The sequence below is a fragment of the Guillardia theta genome, assembly GCF_000315625.1.
Source record: "Guillardia theta CCMP2712 unplaced genomic scaffold GUITHscaffold_78, whole genome shotgun sequence".
Taxonomy (NCBI): domain Eukaryota; class Cryptophyceae; order Pyrenomonadales; family Geminigeraceae; genus Guillardia; species Guillardia theta.
The window spans coordinates 244,014-261,467 of record NW_005434596.1 but is presented as its reverse complement, the minus strand read 5'-3'; the positions used below and the strand labels follow the sequence as shown (position 1 = coordinate 261,467).

Below are 17,454 nucleotides of genomic sequence, written 5' to 3'. Positions count from 1 at the left end.
GGTCTGCACTCCTCCAAGGAAAAAGCCGTATAGCCCGGTATGCACTTGCAATCAGTAAACCTCGAGTTGTTGAGCTGGTTTCTGATGTTGATGCTGTAACTGGGGCATTTTGCGCAACCCAGGTAGTTCCCATAGAAACCCGAGTCGCAGACACAGTCATAGATGGATTGATCGAATGGATTGTTCAAGGTGGAGTTTGGAGTACATTCAACGTAGCTGGTGCCCCTGAACTTGCATTCCGTATCTCCCGGATTCCTGTAGAAGTTGTTGGGACAAGGTTCGCAGCGGTTGGTAAAGTTGTAGAAGAAGAAGTTGTCCGCGCAAGTGCAGTCCGAGTAGAGCCTCGATCCCGTAGGGCTTGTCAGGCCGTAGCCACAGGAGATGCAAGACTTGGAACCTATGGTGTTGCTGTACTTGCCGTTGGGGCAAAGCCTGCAATTGATGAGCACGTTGTTGATAACACCGATGTCGTAATAACCCTCCTGGCATTTGCAATCCAAGATAGAGGTGGAGCCGAGGATTGCATTCTTGCTGAGGTCCGGGCAGTCCTGACACTGCAAAGATCCAAAGTCCTCCTTGTAAGTGTCTACTGGGCAAGGGGTGCATTCGCCGCCATTGGAGCCGTAGTATCCCGGAGGACATTCACACTGGGCAAGGCTCTCAAGACCATACAAGGTGGATCCAAGGCCGTTGGGGCAGGGCTGGCATCTCTCGTCGGTGCCTACAATCTTGAAGTAGCCAAGGTCACATGCCTTGCAAGCCGAGTCCTTGTCACCCGCAATCACCCTCTCAAACCCCTTCTTGCAGCTGCACTCGGAATAGCTGTTGGCGTCCAGGCCCGATGTGAGGTTAGTAGCACAGGGCTGGCACACCGTGTTGTGGTAGGTAGAGCAGGGCTTCGTGGCAAAGCTGCCACTGGGGCAGGCGTTGCACTCTACACATCTGAGAAGGTCCAGGCTGTAGAAGTAGCCGGACTCACAGCTAGAGATGACGATGGAACCAACGTTTATGGGAACGAGTCCCTGTGCCATCAGGATCCCATTGCTCCGATCTCCGAGATTCACAGTGTTCTCATATCCGAGCTGACCGAACTCATTGTAGCCCCAGCACCGCAGGAGGGCAAGGTTGTCGGTGTAGCAGAAATGGTAGTACCCAGAGAAGATGTCATCGACGTAGGTCTGCGGTATGTTGTTGTACCTGAGAGCATCCGACATATCCGTGCCAAGCAAGCCTATCTTCAGAGATTGGTCACTGGAGTCAATGCCAAGTTGTCCGTACTGGTTGCTGCCAAAGCATGATACCCTGTGGTTATCAAGCAGCACGCAGGTGGTGTTGATGGTAAGAGCCAGCTTCAGTGCCGTCCTCCCAGTCTGCAGGGCGATGGTGTTGTTGGCACCACAGGTCCCGTCGTCGCAGTACCCCCAGCAATCGGGTTGGCCCTCCATGTCGATGACACAGGTTCTTGAGCCTCTTGCATAGAGTTTGTCAGGGTAGATGACCTGGGTTATGGCGAACTGGGTGTACTTGAGGATGTCTTCGTTGTTGTAAGAGATGAAGCCCAGCTGCCTGTGCAGGTTGTTGCCCCAGCAGTATATCTTACGGTTCTCAAGTAGCACGCAGGTGTGGTAAGACCCACATGCTATACTCCTGGGTGGGGAGGGGAAGGATATGTTGGGATGAGACGGGGTGATGTGGTAGGGGAGGAGGTAGTAAGGGGTCCTGTCCCCTGTCCCGAGCTGCCCGTGACTGTTGTCTCCCCAGCACCTCACCCTCTGGTCGTTGAATATGCCACAGACGTGGTCCATGCCGGCAGAGAGCGAGGTTGCATAGATGTTGTCTCCAAAGTTGAGGTCCGAAGGGCCATCAAAAAAGAACTGGAGATTATTGGTGTCATGCCAGGTATTGCCCCAGCACTTGATCTCCAGCGATGTCATCTGGCCACAGCTCCAACCCCTGGTCGTGACTACGGCTACAAAAGGACTGATGGCATCTAGGACGGCAAGGTTCGATCCCATTGTATTGATGTCATCACCACGGTTAGCGACATCCAGGTATCCTAGCTGTCCCATATCATTCAACCCCCAGCACTTTACCTCCTTGGAAGAGAAGAGGGCACAGGTGTGGAGCGATGCGCTGACATCCTTGACAAAGTCCTTATCCAGAACACAGGCTCCTCCCAATTGCCTGTATCCAATATCACAGGAGGTGCAGTTTTCCCCCGCATAGCCGTCGCTGCAGACACAGCCCTCGATGCTGGGGGAGGCGATGCTGGAGTTGTGATTCAAGGGGCAGGCCTTGCAGGTATACATGTCATGCTGGTAGGTGTTGGCAGGACAGGGCTCGCAGACAGTGGAGGAGGTCTTGATGAATCCACCGAGACAGAAGCACTGATCGGCTTGCGTGGACCCTGGGATGGATGACATCTTGGTTCCTGGGCAAGGGAGGCAGGCCTGGTTGCCGATGAAGTCTTTGTAAGTTGCTGGAGGGCATTCTTTGCATAAGGACCTTGATACATCAAAGTAGTAGCCCTGCTTGCACTCGCAGTCCTGCACCCTTGAAGCACCCTGGGAGGATGTTATGGAGTTTTCGGGACATTGGCTGCACTCTATGGAACCTGGGCTTGAGCTGTATTTGCCAAACTCACAGAGCTCGCATGCATAGGGATCGGGCCCAACTTGGTATGTCCCATAGGTCCCTGCAGGGCATAGCTCGCAAGGGCAGGAGGAAGCAGGATACTTTGGCCTCCTTCCAAGAGTGCAGTCGCCGCATTCGTCTGTCTCTCTCAAGCAAGCATAGCCGCCCTCGGTATAGTTGTTGATCTCCATTGAGAAGGGTTGATAGTGATAGGTCCAGTTCAAGTAAACGATTTGAAGAGAGTTTGTGCTGTGTGACAGCGAAGAAGAGTAGCACTCCAGCATGTGCTCTCCAAAGCCGACCTCCACTTCGACGTAGTGATCGGCATCTTGTGCGTTGTCAATGCTGTAAACCAGTTTGCCGTCGAACTTGATCAAGATTGAGCTGTCCAAGATGTCAACCTTGCAAGCGAAAATGATCTTGCGATTGACATAGGAGGCAACGAACTGAACCGCACCATCGTGGCCATGGAGAGTAAGGGACCGTCTGTGCAATCCAAGGTCACGTCGAAGCTTCTGGAATGCAGCTGGTTCTTGATGACACAGTCCTCCGCGGAGTTCTTGAGATCTAGTGAGGTGTTCCGCATCATGTCATTAAGAACTTCAATGGAACCGTAAGCGTGAGCTTTTGAAGCCCAGATCTTGATGAAGGAGGGCTTGACAATGGCGATGGCGGTGTCAGAAGCGTCACAGTTGACACACTCGCAGGTGGGTGGCTTGCTCGTGACCTGGAGCAGAACCTGTGGAGGATGCGAAAGCCCCAAGGTATTGAGATTGTAGAGTATCAAGGGGAAGTTTTCAGAATAGACCCTGAGCACGACACAGGAGTATACGTCGATGCTCACCTCGATCTGCTGCAGTGCGGTGTCTTTTAGGTCAAAGCTCTGGATGGTGCTACACTGACCTGCGGAATAGCCACAGCTGCTGCAGCGATAGAGTCCAGCCTTGAAGACCACCTCGGCCATGTCAACGTTGAGTCTCAGGCTCAGCATCAAGACACTCGGTTGCACGTTGCTAAGGTACCAATAGCACTCGGGGGCGGTATAGTCCGTTGGGATGATCACCCTTGTCTTCTCCTTCCAGTTGGCGGCATCCCCCCACTGATCAAGGTAGGTCTCGAGTGTCGCATTCACCGTGGTGTAAGAGGAGGTGGATGTGTTGTAGTACTTGTAAAGCGTCGGGACGGACTGCCCACATATGCCCGACTGCTGTATGTAGAGGTCGTATACGTCCTCTTTGGTTTGAAGACGCTGCCCTATGGAGCATAGAGAGCTGCAACCTACACCCTTGAGGGGGTTGATACAAGGGCCCGGGCCAAGGAAGTACTTCACCTCCCCCACGTTGCACTCCACACAGCTGCCATCAAAGAGCTGGTAATAACCAATGTCGCACACGCAGCTGGAAGAGGTGGTGTGGTCATTACCAGAAAAGAACTCATTCTGCTTACATGAGAGGCACGGAGCATTAGAGACAGTGTCCTTGTAAGTGCTCCCTTGGCACTCGACACAGTTTTTCTGGCTGTCAAGGTAGTATCCCTGCTTGCAGAGGCAGAAGCCCTCGATCTTCGATCCAGGCTGTGAGATGCTGTTGAGCTTGCAATTCAGGCAGCTGGTGTTGCCAAAGTCGGGCTTGTAGGTGCCGGCAGGGCAGGGGTCGCAGTCGTCACCGTTCTTGAAGTACCCATATGGGCAGGCGCACTTGCTCACACTATCGGAGCCCAGCCCACTCATGGTGTTGAAAGGGCACTTGGTGCAATCTTGGTTTCCTGACGAATCCTTGTAAGTGTTGTAGGGGCAAGGCAGGCACTCTATCCCATTGGGGTAGGAGTAGCCAGGCAGGCAGACGCATTCACTGAGAGTGGATCTACCAAATGGGCCCGATGAATAGAGCGGGCAGGGCAGGCATTGTGTGCCGTCCCAGTACGCATCCTCGCTGCAGGTGTTGCAATCGGTGGGGTCGATGCCGTCATATGCATAGTTTGCAACACACCGACATTGCACTGGAGGTGATACCCCTTTAGTCCAACTGTTCGGGGGACAGATGGAGCAAGGGCCGTCGTTGAGCGTGGACTTGAAGAAGCCCTGTCCACAGGCCTGGCAATCCTTGATGTATCCATCTCCTACTGAGATGAGCTCGTGACCCGGTTTGCAAAGGCATTGGTTGGGGCTCGAGGATGCCGTGTAGAGGGTGGAGGTGTTGCCTGAGCAGGGAATGCAAGTGAGAGCCTCATATGTCGTGCTGTAGGTGCCAATGGGACATTCCTCACAGGTTCCGTTGAGCCTGAAGTGACCGGGTGAGCAAAGGCATTGGTCGCGACTTGTACTGCCTTGATTCAGAGTGCTGGAACCCGGTGGGCATGCATCGCAGCTCGAGCTCCCGTAGGAGATCTTATAATAGCCAAGAAGACAAGCGGAGCAGACGCCATTGTCCGGACCCGTGTATCCTGGCTTGCACCTGCAGGGATAGTCCCCGGTCTCTGGCTTGTAGGCATTCACATCGCAGGGCTGACAGGGCAACCCAGCGGGGCCAAAATAACCGGGCTTGCAGATGCAAGAGTTGACGGATACGGAGGCAAGCGCGGATACCGTATTGCTGGGACAGGAGGTACAATTGGCATTCCCGGGTAGGGGCTTGTAAGTGCGGTCATTGCAAGGGATGCAAGGACCACCGTTGGGGCCCGTGTAACCGGCGTTGCATACACAATCCTCCTTGACAGAAAATCCCTGGCTGGTTGAATATAGTGGGCATCCTACGCAAGCGCTCCTGCTGTAACCACTCCGGTAGGTGTTGCTTGGGCATTTCACACATTCGCCGTCGCTGTTGAGCCCATACCTTGGCTCGCAGAGGCAGGATGAAACACTTGTCGAAGCCTCTTGTAAAGTTATGCTATTGTTGGTGCAAGGAGTGCATGCCGGGCTGTTCGATATGGTGTCCTTGTAGGTGTTGATTGGGCAGTTGACACACATTCCGGTTACATCCTGGTAGTTGCCATAGTTGCAGAAGCACCCCTGGTTCCCAGTCCCGTCATCCACGGTCACGTAGGTGTCAGTACAGTTGATACAAGGGTAGTTTCCGTAAGTTTGCTTGAAAGTGCCAGAAGGACAAAGTTCACAATTGCTACCATCCACTCCTTTGTATCCAGGACCGCACTTGCACGCGGAAAAGTCGGGTGAGGCAATAGACTCGGTGGTAGAGTCCCCTGGGCACTCTACACATTCAATATTATTTCCTTTCACGGCCTTGTAAGTCTTTACTGCGCAGGGAACGCATTGGTCATCTTGCGTGCTATAGTATCCTTTGTCACAGACGCAGCTCATCAAAGAATTGCCACCAACGATCAATGTTGAGGTGTTTGCAGGGCAGGGGGTGCATGCTTCATTGCCCGCCACGTCCTTGTAGAATCCAATTGCACAGGGTATGCATCTGGCTTCCGTCACAGAGAAGTAAAACCCAAGGTCACAGACGCAGTCATCTATGGAGGTTGCCCCTTTAAAGTTTGTTCCTTTTGTCTCCGGGCACCTAACACATCTCTGACTGCTGATGCTACTGTTTCTGTAATGAGAAAAGGGGCAGGGGTAGCATGTTCTGGACGGAAGGATGAAATTGGTCATGTTGAAGATGATTGTAGTAGAAGCAACCAAGTAACCTCCAAGAAAATTGTAATATCCATAGTTGTATACTGTGTAATAATCCATATTATGGTATTGACCAATGGGACAATCACTGGGAAGACACCAAGCGTAAAGATTCCTTTCCGTTATGGTAAAATCTATGGCATTAGGGTATTCCGCAGGATTGTAGATTATCGTGTCCGATGCGCAGATACAATGCTTGGAAGTGTATGCAGGTTTTGTTGGGTCGGTCGTGGTGTAAGGCTTGCAAGGCTGGCAAATGAAAGAAGCATCTTCCATCAGATCGGGGTCGTCTGGGATGAAGCTGACTAGATTACTGAACTTTCCAACCGGACACTTCTGACAAGGGTCGCTCACGTTGGTTGTCGCATAGTAACCATAAGAACAAGGTTTGTACCTCATGATTTCGTACCAATGTGGAACCTGTGATTGGAAACGTATCCCCTCTAGACTTCTTAGCATAGGATATGAAGGCGATAGACAGACATGGAAGTAAGTCCCATAATAAGTTGGGCCATACTCCACAGTGTTATCGTAATAGATGGCAAACTTCTTGTAGTTGACCTCAATCGACCCATATTCATCGGATTGCATATAAACACCGTCGTAACCCATGTAGGTCAAAAGTACTGGTTTCGAGAACATTGTAGAGCATGATATCTCACCCGTCCCCCCGCAGCTATGTTTGGTAATATAGACCACCAGCCCATTGCATATGGAACTTTTACATATACCTTCAATGATGATTTGCACTGACTTGGGGGGTGTGGCATCTTTGTCGATCGTAATGTGTATGATTGCATTTTCATGCCACATGTAATCAGGACTGGACCAATCTATTGATAATTTCAAAGTGGCTGGAGTGTAGATGTCAGTTTCAGAGTACAGTGTCAAGTAGGAAAATTGATGGCATCCATTGTCAAATCTGATGATTTCATTTGTAGTTGTATTGATCTTCAATTCTGGGATTGTCCATCCATATGTCATCATTCTCACCCATGTCTTCTGTCCTATGTATTCATATATTGTATCTACCGGCCTGTAGTAGTTGTTGAGTTCAAGCTCTATCACCGTGTCAAAGATATAAGATTGATAACCTCCGGTTTGTGTATGAATGTAATAATTCAATGAAGTGTTCAATGTAGTCAAACCAGATGTACATGACTTGATATCAGTATTGGATTTCAAATCATATATGACAACGTGTGATGTACCTTCAGGGCAATACCATTTGTAAGTTATTTTTCCCACACCCCATGTCGTGTAACCGCAATAATATTGTGATATAGAATCCCAATTTCCACAATTGGTCCAATAAGGATATGCAACGCTCCTGTCGTTGTAAGGGTTGGTGAGCCTATAGCAGGATCCTGAGGTCTTTGAACTTGTCCTAAAGCCCGGTTGGCATTGTACGCAAGAAGAACTGTTTATGGAGGTGCTGTAAGAGTTGTAAGGGCAGGTCTTGCAATCGTTGTTCGAGTCGATGTAATTTCCCGCCGGGCAAGTACAGTATCCGTTGGCGTCCCTGTAGTAGTTACCCAAGCAATAACATGAAGAAGAGGATGTAGAGCCCGTGCTGCTAGTGGTTTGTTTTGGACCACAGGAGATACACACATATTGTGCCAGATCCATGTAATACCCAACATTGCACTGACAGTCGGAGACGGAAGCAGACCCGATAACTGTGGTGTTGGAATTAACAGGGCACTGGGTGCAGGATACTCCATCGTAGTTATAGTATCCCTTGTCGCATGAGTTACAATCCGAGATACTGGATGATCCAAATATGTTATGTGAGAGGCTGGATGGACATCGAGTACACACTGTCTGTCCTTCCTGTGCGAGGGTGGGTAATCAGGCAGTAGTTGCGTGACTCCCGACTCTGCCTAGCAGCCCCTGTAGCACCCCACCCTCTTCGTACGAGGGAAGTTAGATCACCCTACCCTCTACAGAACCATTTCTTCTTTCTACCCCTCCATCACCGTGGATAATGGTGGGGATAACATAGTCATTTCAAAACACCTGATGACCCCACCACCCCCCTTCCCCTACCCCTGCAAAACCACAAGGCCACCGCAATTTTTATAAACCGGCCTTAAAAACGAACCATCCGTTATACTGAGATATCTTTACAACCCAATTAAACCGTAGAACTCGAGTTATTTCGAGGCGCAGGTCACGAGTGGATTCAAGTGTGGTATCCGTGCTCCGATCCATGCGAACAGACTCCTACGGAGCTGACGCCCTCGTGCATTGAGCATCACGCGTATTTACATATTTGTAAGTCAAATTAAAACCATATAGAGGTTCTATATCATATTATTGATCTGACCGCGTGACCATTGGTAGTAATTCAGGTGGACAGAAACCCCAAAGGCTATGATTTGGCGCTGCTCATGTTTTACTCAAGTCTCGAAGCGTTAAGATTTTATACCGCATAATGTCAGCCACGGAGCCTTTGCCCGATATCCCGCCTGCACTTTCGGAGCTTACAGCCGAACGATGTGTCACAGATGCCACCCCCCTTGGACCCTGAACCTTCTCAAATTTCCCTCCAACATGATGTGGATTCAGTTGATGGTGGTGGACCCCACCATACACTTTCAAGTAATTATTTTGATTATTTAGGGGTGAAGTGACGTCGATTCTTGATGAGTAAACTCCAAGCACTCATCCACGAGGTAGGGTGATAACCCCTACCCCCCATTATTGGACTCCACCCCCTTGCTCTTTTTAAACCAGTTCTTCGCCTCCTCTTCCATCCTCGCACTTTCGACTGCACGTCTTCCTGCTAGCTAGTTCTGCTCCTCCCGCAGAAGAACTCCATCTCTGTATCTTCCCCATCTCTTCGCAAGCTCTAAAGATAGCGCCCTCACAATCTCTCGACGCCTCTATGTTGGCAGCATTCCTCGCTTCCCGTGCACAGCAGGACGTGATACATAGCAACACCCTTGACCAGAACAGAAACAAGTTCGGCCTTCAGGACAACTCGGCCTTCACCGCTAGGGACATGCAGAGCATGTTGGCTACTGCAAGCGCGTTGCAAGCCATGCAGTCAAATGGCTCGTTGACCACAGACTTCTCTCAGATGAAGTCGAACGTGGCAAACATGGCCTCCCAGCTGAACTACGCAGCACGCAACCAACAGACGATACAGACGACTAGCCAAGGTTTTCCATTCCGTTTAAACATTCCAACTAGCATGGCTTCCGGCATGAATGTGAATGTCAGCCCCTTGCCATCGCCGCTCACTGCTGCGAACTTGCAGCAAATGCAAGCTGCGCAACTGAACAAGCAACAACTGGCCAACAATTTTCCCTCTACGTTTCTCGGCCAAGTCCACCATCATGTTTCTCAGCAGCAGGCAAACCTTCCAGCTCAGCAAGCTATTGCGACTGTTGTGGCAGAGCCTGTTGTTGATGGCATCAGTGTGAACGGGCAATGGTTGACGAAGGATCAAGTCCTTCAAGTCTACGCTCTGCGTTCCCGCCAGACTTGCGGCTCAGGGGCCATGGAGCAAGCGTCTGCAGGAAGATCAGCCGTTGTCGCTGATCTATTCCACATCACCGCACAGGCGGTGAGAGACATCTGGACAAGAAAGCTGGGTGCCGAACTCACCAAGACCATGTGGACTGATCATGAAGAACTTCTTTACGCATGCGACAAGTATAAGTCCACAGGGAAGCCCAAGTCCAAGGCCGTCAGGATGCAGAGAACTCACTCAGCTCCTTGTGACACAACGATGGGTCGGGAGGACGGATCAGTCTCACCTGCTGGATCAGACTCTGCGATTGAGACCATGTCCGGGTTGAAGCGAGGGTTCTCTAATGTCGAGTATGCACGTCCAGCCAAAACTCTGAGACCCGAGATGGGCAATCGGGCCGTCGCGAGTATCGAGAGCTTTCTTCCCATTACGAGCGTTGTGTCAAAGTAGATGTGTTGATTTTGTATCATAGTAAAGTCCTTAAGACCACTCACGGATTGTTCCAACAGTGCACAGTCAATATTCAATGTAATGCGATTGATTCATTCCAAACTGTCCGCATAGCAACTCTCTTGAATCTTCCTCACTATCTTTCTCGCGTAAAAGTCCCGGTGGTCCGCTGGCAGGGTTTCCAGGGTCTTGATCAGAGTACCGACTTGTTGCATCGCGCGGTTAGCAGGGAGCGGATCTCTGTTGCCATAGGTGTCCTTGCCGTCGTACATATCCCTGAGATCAAGTCAACAAGATGTCACCAAGAAGATGGAGAGGTGAAGCAGGATGTGGTACCTCGGCAGATGCCGCCAAAAGACGTTGACGGCGATGGAAAAATCGAGGGAGACGACATTATGGAACCAGAGGGCTGGTATGAAGAGTACGTCTCCTGCCCAACGAGAGTGAGCGAGCTACATGGCAATGAGCGAAAACCAGGCTCCATGATGCATTCGTAGGGCCTGGCATGGCGGAAGAGAGGGAAGCGGGTGAGATCTTAGAAGCACCGAGTTAGGGGTAGCCTGTGCCTCAAGAGGGAGGAGGGCACCAGGGTTGTCGATGTCTAGGACTGCGGACTTGTCGCCAACCATGTAGAGGTTATCAGCATCCTGCCATGTCATCACACCCGCTCAACCCAAACTGGCAGGTGCGTTTACACCTGAGGAGAAAAGAGGACAACTCGCTTCCTTCCAGTCACCTGCTCATCTTGTCAGCATTGTAGTCGATCATGAGCTTCTTGACTTGGATAAGAGCGTTGTCCATGACATCGTAGTGCGTCCACAAGTGAATTCCTGGAGAGCCAACCCTATCCTGGCATGTGAACGCAACGGCAGAGGAGTAGGACAGTGAGACGAGGAGCGAGGAGACGGGAGGGAGGGAGGGAGGGAGGGAGGGAGGGAGGAGGGAGGGAGGGAGGGGATGATCGTTCTAACCGCAAGACGGAGCTGAAGTAAGCATCCCGATCGAAGAGAGGAGGGATATCAACCTCCTCAGCCAGCAGAGGGAAATCTGAAGCGAAGTCTGCGATGTCCTTCCGGGGATCTTTGCCTGCAATGGAGCTAATCAAGAGGGTAGCAAACGGGGAGAGAGGAAGAGAGGAAGCGAAAGGAAATGGAAGGGAGAGGGAGGGAGAGGGAGGGAGAGGGAGGCAGAGGGAGACAGAAAGAGGAGGGAGGGAGGGAGCAGAGAAAAAGGCAGAGAGGGATGGGCAGGCAGGAAGAAGGGAGAGGCAGGGAGTAAGACACAAGGAAAGACTGTAACAGACCGAGTGCTCTCATATAATACTTCTCCTCTGGTCCAAGGAAGTATCCTCTCCTTCTCTCCACCTCGTCCTTCTCAACCTGCGTCCTTGCTGGCCCTTGCGCGTCCCCAGCTTTCTCACCCTCTTCCCTCTCAGCGTCTGCCCCGCCGGCCCCATCCGCTCTTCCCTCCACCTTCATCTCGTCGCCTCCCTGCCCACCCATCACGTCGACAGAGAGCAGGAGCAGGAGCAGGCGGTTACCTCCACTTTGTCTGCGTTGCACCCGTGCGCGGCCCTGGACGGATCCCTTCAGCAGGGAGCAGGCAAGGAGGCGAGGTAGCAGGGAGCGCCTACCTCTTGATGAGCTCGCAGAAGGGCAAGGTCTTGTACTCGAAGTTCTTCGCAATGAAGTCCATCCTGTCGTTGACAGAAACGTGGACGCTGACATCCTGAGTTGCAAGAGGATAAGGTCCGCGTCTCCCTCCCAAGATGAACCCACTCTGCTCCCTCCTCGCTCGGCAACGTGCTCGGGTGTCCAAGTTTGCAAGCACTGGGTTGCCGTCAAGTCTCAGCACCAGGCTTCGTCCTTCTCCTGTTACCTTCCCTATGCACAATCCACGCAAGATCGCCGGCTCTCTTGCATGCTCGACCTCCGCGCGGAACAGGTTGGGAGTGCAGCTGTCGATCACGCGAACTCGATGGCAGCTACCTGATGTGACAGAGCAAGAGCGGTCCAAACATCAGATAACGAAGGAAGAGAGGACAGAGAAGAAAGTAAGAGCATGTGCCGATGGCATATTGCAACTACCTGCCATGATCCCATGTATGTTCAAAGCATCATGCCGGTCACTGTCTGGTCCAGCCGATTCAGAAATGGTGAAACTGGCAGTAGAGAGCATGAAACAGACTGGGCGAAACAAATCTTCCAGTATCCTCCTCCTCCCTCTTTCTGCTTCTGCTTCTTGTCCTCCTCCTCCTCCTCCCCCTCCTCCCCCTCTCCTCCTCCTCCTCCTCCTCCTCCTCCTCCTCTGACCTCTCTGGTGGCCCCGTTGCCATCGCCAGTCGCAGGAGTCCCAGACAGAGAGCGGCATAGAGTCGCATATACTCGTGATAGCACTTGGGGGTAGGGGTGAAATCTATGGGGTGGATAACGGAAATTTTATTATCCTAGAGGTGGTAGGGGTAGTATCTGAGTAGGGGTGGGTGACTTTGGAGTGAACGAGGTGCAGAGTTGGACTATGCACGTGTACCTGGTGACGATGGCGATGATGGTAAGGAGAAGGAGGAGGAGGAGGAGGAGGAGGAGGAGGAGGAGGAGGAGGAGGAGCACAAGGAGGACGAGGACGAGGACGAGGACAAGGAGATGATGATGATGAGAAGGAGGAGGAGAGAGATGGAGAGAAAGGACGGGGAGGGCGAGAGGAAAGGGTTGAACATCATCAGCAGCAGAAACTTCATTCGAGGTGAAGCAAAAGGACCGCATGTTACGGCAGAAAAGAAGAGGCAGGTGCATTTGTTGGATGCGAGGGCTAGAATGTGGAGCAGGAACAGGAGCAAGGGGAAGAACAGGAAGAGGAGGAGGAAGAGGACAGGAAGTACTGGAGCAGCAGCAGCAGCAGCAGCAGTTTTGTGCACTTGACGAAAGAAGGATGATTCATGACAAGGACCTTGCCTTTTTCTTGTAGAACGGTGAACGGGAGCAAGCAGGTGTGGCGATCTGAGAGTAGGAGAGGGATCCCATGAAAGCTGAAGGAGCTGGGGTAGAATGCCCGGGTCCCGAAGGAGGCCGTCACTGTGTCTCCAAGTCTGCCTCTCACTGTTTCTTGCTCTTATAGGCTGCAGTAGAGGCTGCCCTGGGCTCGTGAGGACATTTCAAATGCGAGGAAGAGGAGGAGGAGGAGGAGGAGGGGGAAGGGGAGGGGGAAGGGGGGGGGCGGTCAGCGATGGTGGGATCCAGAGTGGAGACGAGCGAAGCTGCAGGAGATGAGGGAGAGCTCGGATAGGAATGTACCGGACATGGACGAGTCTACCGTCAGACGCCAGTTGTCCGGGTTGCAAGGGGGACAGAGCAAAGAGATTATCTTCAATGAGATATCGCGGGGTAGCGTCGACCTGGTCCACCAGGTAGCGCAGGAGCTGCAGCTGTACAGCAAGACGTATGGGAAGGGGAGAAGTACGGTGAGTGGACGGGTCCTGCTTCCTATATGACACTTGTGGAGCTGATACGTTGATGTTGATGTTAATGTTGACGTTAATGTTGATTTCAACAGTCCTCTCCTCCTCCTCCTCCTCCTCCTCTTTCTCTTACTCCTGATCTTCCTCCTCCTGACCTTTGTTCTCGTCCTCTTGCTCATCCTTACGTGACAGGTGGTCGCCGTGAGCAAGACTCCTCTGCCCAACTATCGTCCTGATCTCGACAAGAGGCTCGAGAAGAAGACGCAAGTGCAGAGTGTGGACATGTCGAACAGAGCCAAGGCGTCAGTGGAGAGAGCCCTTCAGCAGATCTCGACCGCAGGGCCGGAGAACATCCGAGACGACGCAGGAGAAGAGGACGACGGCGCGTGGGATGATGACGGTGAATATGACTTTGACAAGCAAGGAGGAGGTTCTACCGCATGTTCGGAGGTGCCGTCGTCACAGGTGAAGCGAAAGCGAGCAATGATGTGCGGAGCCCGAAGAGGCAAAGTAGTACATCATTGCATGCTTGCAATGTGCGACTTGAGGTGATGGGTTGACACGTTGGCCCAGGTCCGCAAGGTGGAGGGCAGCCGCGAGCCCGTCAACGACCCTGCCGTCAACAACAAGCTGAGAGAGGAGCTCGAGGCGCGGAGCTCGAGGTCGGACATGAAGAAGATGATGGAGGGGAGGAAGCGGCTTCCGTCCTTCTCCATGAGAGAGGAGGTGCTGTCCGTGATCCGATCGTCCCGCGTCGTCGTCGTGAGCGGTGAGACTGGCTGCGGGAAGACGACGCAGGTGCCTCAGTTCATCCTCGACGATATGGACGCCCAAGGGCTGGGATCGCAATGCAATATCATCTGCACTCAACCTCGCCGCATCTCCGCCATATCGGTCGCTGACAGGGTGGCAAACGAGAGGTGCGAGACGTTGGGGGACACGGTGGGCTATCAGATCAGACTGGAAGTGAAACGATCCGAGCGAACGAGGCTCTTGTTCTGCACGACGGTGAGTCAGAGGAGGAGGCCAAGTACGAGGACGGGAGGGAGAGGCCAAGTACGAGGACGGGAGGGAGAGGTTCTGGCAGTACACCAGGGAGGAAGGGGAAGAGGAAGGCAGGCGGGGGGGAGGGGGCAGGCATGGGGGAAGGAAGGGGGGAATGGAGGTAGGAAGGGATGGGGGATGTAGGAGGGAGGATGGGTGGTTGCCAGTGGGGTGACGGAGCTCACAGGGGGTGCTGCTGCGACGGCTGGTGGTCGACCCAGAGCTCTCGGGGGTCTCGCACGTGATAGTCGACGAGATCCACGAGCGAGGGATCAACGAAGATTTCATCCTCATCATCCTCAAGGACCTGCTGCGCGCCAACCCCTCCCTCAAGATCGTCCTGATGAGCGCGACGCTGAACGCTCAGCACTTCCAAGAGTACTTCTCGGGCTGTCCCCTCCTCCACATCCCCGGCTTCACGTTCCCGGTGCAGGATGTGTTCCTCGAGGACCTCCTGGAGCAGAACCCCAACATGCAGATCGCCTCCGCGGACAGCGGGAGGGAGGAAGGGAGGACAGGAACTTCCGGATGGAGAGGGCGAAGATGAGAGAGAAGTCGAGTAACACCAACAGCGGGACAGCTCCAGTCAACAGCATCGAGCGTCTGCAGGAGGAGGAGTTGTCGACGAGGTATGCCAAGTACTCGAACCGGACGAAGCAAAACCTGCTGAACTGGGACCCGGACAAGACGGACCTTGACGTCGGTAAGGAGCGTCCTCCTACCTCCCTCCTACCCCTCCTTCGCTCTCTACTCTTTGTTGCTGCATCCGTTCCATCTTTGTTTGGATTCTGGTTCCCTTCTCCCACTCCCCTTCGTCCTCCTTACCCCTTCCTCCTTCCTCCTTGCCTTCTCCCTCTCCCTCCTTCCCCACCCTCTTCTCTCTTTTCCTCCCCTTTCTCCTCTCCTTTCCCTTCCTCGTTTTCTACGGCATCCTTCTCATCCTCCTCTTCATCTTCTTTCCTACCTCTCTCCAACAATCCTCCTTCAGTGTTTCAGCCTCGCCTCCTCCTCTGACTTCCTTCACTTACAGTCTTGTCTACCCTCGAATTCATCTGTGAGGGACAGAGAGACGGTGCCGTCCTCGTCTTCCTCACTGGATGGGACGAGATCTCGAAGCTGCTGGTAAGTCCTTCATATCCTCCTCCTCCTCCTCCTCCTCCTCCTCCTCCTCCTCCTCCTCCTCCTCCTCCTCCTCCTCCTCCTCATCATCATCATCATCATCATCATCATCATCATCATCATCCTCGTCCTCATCCTCATCGTCATCCTCCTCCTCCTCCTCCCCGCACCCCTCTCACCCTCCCTCCTTCATCCTTTTCATGCTCCATGGCAGGACAAGTCTAAAGAAAGTCGCATCCTCGGAGACAGCAGGAGGGTCCGCGTGCTTCCCCTCCATGGCTCCATGCCAACTGTCAACCAGCGCGAAATCTTCGATCGTCCTCCTCCAGGAATCCGCAAGGTGAGGGCCCGGGGGCTAGGAGGAAGAGAATGTAAGAATGGTGCTGAGGAGGAGGAGGGAGGAGGAGGGGTGATGATGATGATGATGATGAGGAGGAGGAGCAGGAGGAGGAGGAGCAGGAGCAGGAGCAGGAGCAGGAGCAGGAGCAGGAGCAGGAGCAGGAGCAGGAGCAGGAGCAGGGCAGGGAAGGGAGATGAAAGAAGAGGGAGGATTGAGGAGGCAGAGGAGGCTTATAATTGTCTTGATTTTTTTGTCTTGCAGGTGATCTTATCGACCAACATTGCTGAGACTTCAATTACAATCGACGACATTGTCTTCGTTGTTGACACAGGGAAAGTCAAGCAGGTGATAAACCTCGTTCTCCTGCTCCTCCTGCTCCTCCTGCTCCTTCTGCCCCTCATCATCATCATCATCATCATCATCATCATCATCATCATCATCATCATCATCATCATCATCATCATCATCATGCTCCCCAACAACCCTCTCCTCTACTTCTCCTCACCTTGTCTCCCAGAAAACGTATGACCCTGTCAACGACCTTGCCTGCCTCCTCCCCATATGGGCGTCGCAAGCAGCAGCAAGGCAACGACGGTCTGTCCTCTGCCCCGTTCCTCTTGTTTCCTCCTAATCCTGACCCAGGGGACGAGCGGGAAGAATTCAAGTAATCCTCTTCCTCTTCCTCTTCCTCTTCCTCTTCCTCTTCCTCTTCCTCTTCCTCCCTCCTCTCCTCCCCCTTGCCCCCTCCTCTGATATGCAGGCAGGACGGAGTTTGTTACAAGCTATATCCCAGCTCTGTGCATGAGAAGATGGAGGTGAGGACGGGAGGGGATAAGCGGCGAGGAGAAGTGAAGGAGAGGAGAGGAGAGGAGAGGAGAGGAGAGGATGCACTTTCAAAGGGGTAACGAGTTCGATATGGGAGGAGGATGGAAATGGGAAGGGAGAGGGAGAGGAGAGGAGGGGAGAGGAGGAGGATATGGAGGAGGAGGAGGAGGAGACTGACATTTCTTTAGGAATATCAAGTTCCTGAGATCCTTCGAACCCCGCTGGAGGAGCTCTGCTTGCAGATCAAGGCCTTGTCCCTCGGATTCATTGAGAGCTTCTTGCTCAAGGCCATGAACCCTCCTGACAAGGTTTGAGAGGAGGAGGAGGAGGAGGAGGAGCAGTAGCAGCAGCAGCAGCAGCAGCAGCAGCAGAAGCAGCAGCAGCAGCAGAAGCAGCAGCAGCAGCAGCAGCAGCAGCAGCAGCAGCAGCAGCAGCAGCAGCAGCAGCAGCAGCAGCAGCAGCAGCAGCAGCAG

The 17,454-nt window shown here is 52.9% G+C and overlaps 4 protein-coding genes across 4 annotated transcripts in view; 2 read left to right on the top strand and 2 right to left on the bottom strand.

Moving 5' to 3' along the window:
* Nucleotides 1–539: 539 nt before the first annotated feature.
* GUITHDRAFT_76631 (hypothetical protein) lies at nucleotides 540–6,244 on the bottom strand (the record flags this gene model as incomplete). Its single annotated transcript, XM_005826059.1, has 4 exons — nucleotides 540–657; nucleotides 2,389–2,773; nucleotides 4,951–5,107; nucleotides 5,969–6,244. Coding segments are annotated over 4 exons (936 nt in total), but the record flags the coding sequence as incomplete, so codon positions are not given.
* A 2,792-nt stretch (nucleotides 6,245–9,036) lies between these two features.
* Nucleotides 9,037–10,237, top strand: GUITHDRAFT_154519 (hypothetical protein). Its single transcript, XM_005826058.1, has one exon. The coding sequence runs from the start codon at nucleotides 9,159–9,161 to the stop codon at nucleotides 10,197–10,199; it is 1,041 nt and encodes a 346-aa protein (XP_005826115.1). The 5' UTR covers nucleotides 9,037–9,158; the 3' UTR covers nucleotides 10,200–10,237.
* Nucleotides 10,238–10,291: 54 nt separating this feature from the next.
* On the bottom strand, nucleotides 10,292–12,579 carry GUITHDRAFT_143741 (hypothetical protein; the record flags this gene model as incomplete). Its single annotated transcript, XM_005826057.1, has 12 exons — nucleotides 10,292–10,475; nucleotides 10,536–10,629; nucleotides 10,786–10,846; nucleotides 10,897–10,935; nucleotides 10,980–11,043; nucleotides 11,171–11,285; nucleotides 11,503–11,689; nucleotides 11,740–11,785; nucleotides 11,833–11,927; nucleotides 12,078–12,187; nucleotides 12,287–12,360; nucleotides 12,512–12,579. The coding sequence occupies 12 exons, from the start codon at nucleotides 12,577–12,579 to the stop codon at nucleotides 10,292–10,294; spliced, it is 1,137 nt and encodes a 378-aa protein (XP_005826114.1).
* A 915-nt stretch (nucleotides 12,580–13,494) lies between these two features.
* GUITHDRAFT_143740 (hypothetical protein) overlaps nucleotides 13,495–17,454 on the top strand; it is a gene marked incomplete at both ends in the record, with an annotated part of 5,119 nt that continues 1,159 nt past the window's right edge. The window contains 10 exons of the mRNA XM_005826056.1: nucleotides 13,495–13,656; nucleotides 13,846–14,118; nucleotides 14,227–14,661; nucleotides 14,885–15,124; nucleotides 15,307–15,400; nucleotides 15,728–15,819; nucleotides 16,031–16,156; nucleotides 16,418–16,501; nucleotides 16,921–16,971; nucleotides 17,170–17,289. Coding sequence (XP_005826113.1) covers nucleotides 13,495–13,656; nucleotides 13,846–14,118; nucleotides 14,227–14,661; nucleotides 14,885–15,124; nucleotides 15,307–15,400; nucleotides 15,728–15,819; nucleotides 16,031–16,156; nucleotides 16,418–16,501; nucleotides 16,921–16,971; nucleotides 17,170–17,289 — 1,677 coding nt within the window. The remainder of the gene's footprint in view (nucleotides 13,657–13,845; nucleotides 14,119–14,226; nucleotides 14,662–14,884; nucleotides 15,125–15,306; nucleotides 15,401–15,727; nucleotides 15,820–16,030; nucleotides 16,157–16,417; nucleotides 16,502–16,920; nucleotides 16,972–17,169; nucleotides 17,290–17,454) is intronic.